The sequence below is a fragment of the Tupaia chinensis genome, unplaced genomic scaffold, assembly GCF_000334495.1.
Source record: "Tupaia chinensis unplaced genomic scaffold, TupChi_1.0 Scaffold000146_1, whole genome shotgun sequence".
NCBI lineage: Eukaryota > Metazoa > Chordata > Mammalia > Scandentia > Tupaiidae > Tupaia > Tupaia belangeri.
In genome coordinates, this window is record NW_006159616.1 from 2,089,392 (window position 1) to 2,095,622 (window position 6,231).

Genomic DNA, 6,231 nt, shown 5'->3' on the forward strand with positions numbered 1-6,231 from the left:
CCGCTCTAACCTGGCCCTGGCGGCCCTGAAGCTAGTGCAGCGGCCAGACGTGGTCCTGGTGGGAGCCGGACGCCGCCTACTCTCCCGAGGCCACACACCCACCCACCCCAGCGCTCTGAACCAGCGTCAGGTCCAGTTCTCTGAGGTGGGTCACAGCTGAGCCCAGGGCTGTGGGGGAGGCAGGAGGCAAGCTGGTGGGCGCTGACCTGTGACCATTGCAGGAGCACTGGGTCCACGAGTCCGGCCAGCCGGTGCAGCGGGCGGAGATGCTGCAGGTGCTGCAGAGCCTGGAGGCCGTGCTCATCCAGACAGTGTACAACACCAAGATGGCCAGCGTGGGGCTGAGTGATGTCTCCATGGACACCACTGTCGCCCATGCCACCGGCCACGGCCGTGCCCACAGCGTGGAGGAGTGCAGGTACCTGACCCTGCGGGGCTGGGACCCCAGAGACCCTGTAGGGATGGAGGAGAACCAGCAGGGCCTGGCGTTCCCGCAGCCACCCTCTTGGGCCTATCCCTGCAGGTGCCCCATTGGCTATTCCGGCTTGTCCTGCGAGAGCTGTGATGCCCACTTCACCCGGGTACCTGGTGGGCCCTACCTGGGCACCTGCTCTGGCTGCAATTGCAATGGGCACGCCAGCTCCTGTGACCCTGTGTATGGCCACTGCCTGGTGAGTAGTGCCAGCTGGCACTTGGGTGCTGGACGGGGGCAGGGGCAAGGTGTGAGGTTCTCTTGGCACACGCCTCTACATTACCCGCCGTGGCTGCCAGATGCACCGTGACCTCCGGATGCGTTAGCAGAGAGAAGCGTCAGACAGGGAGGTGAAGGTCTTACTCTGCTCCACCCTGATCAGACGAGCCCTGGAGGGCACCATGGAAAGCATGTTCCTTAGGGGCAGCCCCAGGGGGACGGGCCTAGGTGTCATCCGGGTCTCTTGGGAACCGTGGAGAGAGCAGGGATGACAGAGCTGACAAAGAGCAGGTTCAGGTAGGACAGAGCTGTTTGTTCCAAATTCCTGAAAAGCCGTCAGGGTGGAGAGAATGGACTCCCGGGGACTGGGGGTGAAGGGGATGCAGGCTGGGTGGGCACTGCGTGTGACCCCCACATGGTGCAGTTTGGAAGAGAGCAGTGGGTTCAGGCCAGTATTAAGCAGGCATTTGGTACCATCCAGGGCACAGGCTGCCTTGTGAGGTGCTCAGCTTTCTGGATGCTCCCGTCTCCAAGCTGGGTGGGTTCCGCACGCTGGGCAGGGAGGGCTGAGCCCGAGGCCCCTCCTCTATAGAGCCTGAGCTGCCCTCCCCAACCCCCTGCTCTCCCCCAGAATTGCCAGCACAACACGGAGGGGCCTCAGTGCAACAAGTGCAAGGCTGGCTTCTTCGGGGACGCCACGAAGGCCACGGCCACTGCCTGCCGGCCCTGCCCTTGCCCGTACATCGATGCCTCCCGCAGGTCAGACCCAGCGCGGGGCAGGGCCGAGTGGGTGGGCAACGTGATCGGTGCAGCCAGCTGGGCAGAGAGGTGGAGACCTGGGTTCATATCCCAGCCTGGTCGCCTAGTCATCCTGCGCCCCTCGACCCCTCTGAGCCTGTTTCCTGAGGTCATCTGCCTTTCAACGGCTGCTATTGCAACCAGATCAAAAGCAGCAGGCTTGGGCCAGCAGGAGGCATGGTGGCTGGGGCTCTGGACTCCCATGTGGCCAGCTGTGGTTCGAGTCCCGGCAGCTTGCTTTCTCACTTTCCCTTTCTCTCTATCTCTCTCTAGTCAAATTTTTAAAAATAAGTAAGTAATCCAGAGACCAGCATATGTGTAATGGTTACGTTGCTGGACCCCCACCTAGTTGAGTTGACTATGGTTCGAGTCTCGGACCCAGTGGCTTAAAACTCATACCGGGCACGTGTGTATGCATGCCCAAGATTCCAACAAGAGAATAGAGGAGAAGGGATCGCGGCGTGGCCATCCCTCTTGGGGGTGATTTCTCGCTTTCTGTCTCTATCCCCCTCTGCCTCTCCAGTGAGCACACTGTAGTACTCTATAGCAAAACTCTCTCAAAGTAAATAAGTAATTCTTTAAAGAAAGAATAGTGGACGAGGAGCTACATCGGACCTGGCAGCATGCTGTGTCCATGGGGACAGTGCCATTCCCAAGGGTGGCAGCGTTAGGTGTGGCCCGGCCCTGTCCCACGCTATGCCCACTGATACTGCAGGTTCTCAGACACTTGCTTCCTGGACACGGATGGCCAGGCCACTTGTGACGCATGTGCCCCAGGCTATACTGGCCGCCGCTGTGAGAGGTGAGGATGAGCCGGAGGCTCGGGGGAGCCGGCTGTGCTGGATGGAGGCATGGAAGTGCCGCTGACTGCCCCTCTGTCCCCTAGCTGTGCCCCCGGATATGAGGGCAACCCCATCCAGCCTGGTGGGAAGTGCAGGCCTACTAGTGAGTATCGCAGCCACCGTCCTCTGACACCTTCCTGGACCTGCTCCCTCCCTGCCGCAGCCCCAGTCCTAGAGCCCAGCCGATACCCCGTGATCCTTGGGGAGCCCCCCTACTCTGTCCCTGTCTGCCCAGACTATGCCTAACCCATCCCCACCTGCTCTGAACACCCACTCTGCCCCAGACCAGGAGATCGTGCGCTGTGATGAGCGAGGCAGCCTGGGGACCTCCGAGCAGGCCTGCCGCTGTAAGGTACGTGCCGTCCCCCACCCAGGGCCTGGGCCCCGGAAAAACACAGGGTACAGGAGAAAGGAAGCCCACTCTCCAGAGCTCCTTGGCCAGTGGTTGGTGGCCTGGCTGGGCCTGCTGGGCCTGCTGGCTAGTCTTCCCACCATGACAGGGCCTGGCATTGGCAAGGAGCGCTGGTTAGGGAGTCAGGTGACCTGAGTTCAAGTCCCAGTTACTCTGTGCAAACATTGTTTCCTCTCTGTACTTCTGTTCTTACTGTGGTTTTTTTTTGTGTGTGTGTGTGTGTTTTTTTTGAGAGGTTTTTGCTATAGGGCACTTGCGCTCGCCAGACAGACAGGGAGAGAGAAACAGAAAGCGAGAAATAATCCTCCAGGGGGATGGCCACACCGCAATCCCTTCTCCTCCATTCTCCTCTCGGGATCTTGAGCACGCACGCACATGCGCCCGGCATGAGTTTAAGCCACCGGGTCCGGGACTCGAACCGCAATCAACTACGTGGGAATCCAGCGACACAGCCATTACGCTAACTGCTGGTCCCCTTACCGTGGTTTATCGGGGCTCACACTGACACAGTGACATAGTATCCCCAGTCTGGGGGTGAGAAAATGGAGGCTCAGAGAGGAGAAATCATTTGCATTAAGAAGGAAAGAATCAAACATCAATGGTGAAAAGAATTGGACAAATTTTGGAGGCAGACCCTCCTGATCTTAAATCTTAGCGTGAATGAGCAAGCTGAGTGACCTTGTGCAAGTCATTTCACAACCCTGAGCCTGTTTTCTCATATGAAGAATGGAGATACCACACCTCTCAATTTGTTTTCTTTTTGTTTGTTTTTGGAGAGGTTTTTGCTATAGGGCGTGTGCGCTTGCCAGACAGACAGAGAGAGACAGAAAGCGAGAAATCACCCCCCAGGGGGGATGGCCACGCTGCAATCCCTTCTCCTCCATTCTCTTCTCGGGATCTTGGGCACGCACGCACACGCGCCCGGCATGAGTTTAAGCCACCGGGTCCGGGACTCAAACAGTGGTTGACTACATGGGAGTCCAGCGACATAGCCATTATGCTAACTGCTGGTCTCACCTCTCAATTTGTGAGCCCCCTGGCAGCCAAAGAGAAAAGGGGGGAAATGGTTGCATAATCTGCTGTAACTGGAAATTACTGTTCAGACGGTGGTGACGCCTCAGTGGCTCCCCTGGGCTTGGGCCAGGCTGTGGGTGGATTCAGCCAGAAGCTCTAGTAGCCCCTCCAGGGGCCATCTGGCAGCTCCCAGCTCTATGCCTGCAGAACAACGTGGTGGGGCGCTTGTGTAATGAGTGTGCCGACGGCTCCTTCCACCTGAGTACCCAGAACCCCGACGGCTGCCTCAAGTGCTTCTGCATGGGCGTCAGTCGCCGTTGCACCAGCTCCTCCTGGAGCCGCTCCCAGGTACCTTGGTGAGGCGGGTGGGCAGGTGGGCAGGACCACTGAGCCTGGAGCTGGGTGGACTAAGTGCCAGTCCCAGGCCAAGGCCCCACCCCAGCCCCTTCTCCCTGGCCCAGGTGCACGGGGCCTCTGAGGAGCCCATACGATTCAGCCTGGTCCACGCTGCCAACACCCACATCACCAGCGAGGGCATCTCATCCCCGACGCCTGGGGAGCTGGTCTTCTCCTCCTTCCACAGCCTCCTCCCTGGGCCCTACTTCTGGAGCCTCCCTCCCCGCTTCCGGGGGGACAAGGTGGGCAGGGCTGGAGGGGAGAGGGAGTCCCCAACAGCAGACTTAGCACGTAGGGCATGGGCCTTCAGAGATCAGCAAGGTGCTGCTGGGAGAGGTGGCCAGAGTAGTGACGGGACCTGTCAGGGCCCCGCCGAGCACCTGTCCATGTCGTGCCCAGGTGACCTCGTACGGAGGTGAGCTGCGCTTCACGGTGACCCAGCGGCCCCAGCCTGGCTCCACGGCGCTGCACGGGCAGCCGCTGGTGGTGCTGCAAGGCAATGGCATCGTCCTGGAGCATCACAGCGCCCGGGCGCCCAGCCCCGGCCAGCCCAGCACCTATACTGTGCCCTTCCGCGAGGTGAGCCGCACCGTCCTGGGCGCCCTCCCTGGGGCCGAGGTGGGCAGACTCTGCTCCTTTCTCTCGGGTCAGTACCCCAGGGTTTCGGGATGAGCAGTGTCCTTCCCTTGGCAGCAAGCCTGGCAGCGATCTGATGGGCTGCCGGCCACGCGGGAGCACCTGCTGATGGCACTGGCGGGCATCGACACCCTCCTGATCCAGGCATCCTACACCCAACAGCCAGCCGAGAGCAGGTGTCTGGGCCGGAGGGCAGGCGGGCGCTTGGGCGGGGGCCCTGGGCTAAGCCAGGCTGCCAGCTCTGCCGCTCACAGGCTGAGTGGCCCTGTGTGCCCCGTTTTCCCCGTCTGCGACATGGAGATTATGACAGTGCCTGCCTCACAGGGCTTGTCCTAGGCTAGGCTCCCTGGAAGCAAAGCCCAAGGTGAGGACCAGCGTGCACAGGAGTCTAGAGGAGTCCACAGGGCAGGGCCAAGCAAGGATCTGGTCTCAGGTCAAGTCCACCCCTGCCGCATCCCACGGCAGCTCCGGTCAGGCAGTCACTGGCAGTCAAAGGAGGCAAAGGAGCTGCTCCCTGTCCCGGCGTCAGCCTGTCATTGGTCACCTCAGGGCAGGAGGCTGGTGTGACTCCCTGGGAGGAAGGATAGCAACCTTCTGAGGAGCGCTGCAGGTCGAAGCCATTGGCCACAGCCCTCGTGGCCTTGGGGGACAGGTGTCCCTGTTGGGGATCCAGATAGGGCCCAACAGCAGCCTGACAGGGACATTGGGAGGGTCACTGAGACCTGAGTGCAGCCCAGGCAGGCCTTGTGCTCACCGCTGTGGCCCTTGTCACACCCAGGCTCTCGGGCATCAGCATGGATGTGGCCGTGCCCGAGGACACCGGCCAGGACCCAGCGCTGGAAGTGGAGCACTGCACCTGCCCTCCTGGCTATCGGGGTCCATCCTGCCAGGTGAGCCCGGGCCCATCACCAGTGCAGCCCGCTCCCCCCGTGCTGCTCCTGGCTCCTCCTCCGCTCATCCCACGCCCCGGCCACCTGGTGCCCCTGCCCACTCCCGCTGTCCTGCCCCAGGACTGTGACACTGGCTACACACGCACCCCCAGTGGCCTCTACCTGGGGACCTGTGAACGCTGCAGCTGCCATGGCCACGCAGAGGTCTGCGAGCCCGAAACAGGCACCTGCCAGGTGAGGCCCACCCTCCTCTCCCCAGCGACCTGCGGCCTCCAGGGGCCTGGCCTCCACTCACACTCTGTCCCTCCAGGGCTGCCAGCACCACACGGATGGCCCTCGGTGTGAACAGTGCCAGCCAGGGTACTACGGCGATGCCCAGCGGGGGACACCACAGGACTGCCAGCCGTGCCCGTGCTATGGAACTCCTGCTTCCGGCCAGTGCGTCCTGCCCCGTCCTCCCTGAAACATCCATGCCCACTCCCTTCCTCCCGGCCGCCCGAGAGGCGGTGGGTAAATCCCAGCCTTAGCGCTCTTCCCAGTGTCACCTGGTGG

At 61.5% G+C, this 6,231-nt stretch overlaps 1 protein-coding gene across 1 annotated transcript in view; it reads left to right on the forward strand.

The window, feature by feature from the left end:
• Positions 1–6,231, forward strand: part of HSPG2 (heparan sulfate proteoglycan 2) — a gene marked incomplete in the record, with an annotated part of 117,566 nt that overhangs the window by 57,885 nt on the left and 53,450 nt on the right. Inside the window, 14 exon segments of the mRNA XM_027770665.1 lie at positions 56–145; positions 222–418; positions 524–671; positions 1,323–1,450; positions 2,205–2,291; positions 2,376–2,434; positions 2,616–2,683; positions 3,965–4,105; positions 4,219–4,395; positions 4,553–4,732; positions 4,847–4,965; positions 5,568–5,679; positions 5,800–5,913; positions 5,990–6,117. Of these exon segments, the coding sequence (XP_027626466.1) occupies positions 56–145; positions 222–418; positions 524–671; positions 1,323–1,450; positions 2,205–2,291; positions 2,376–2,434; positions 2,616–2,683; positions 3,965–4,105; positions 4,219–4,395; positions 4,553–4,732; positions 4,847–4,965; positions 5,568–5,679; positions 5,800–5,913; positions 5,990–6,117 (1,748 nt within the window).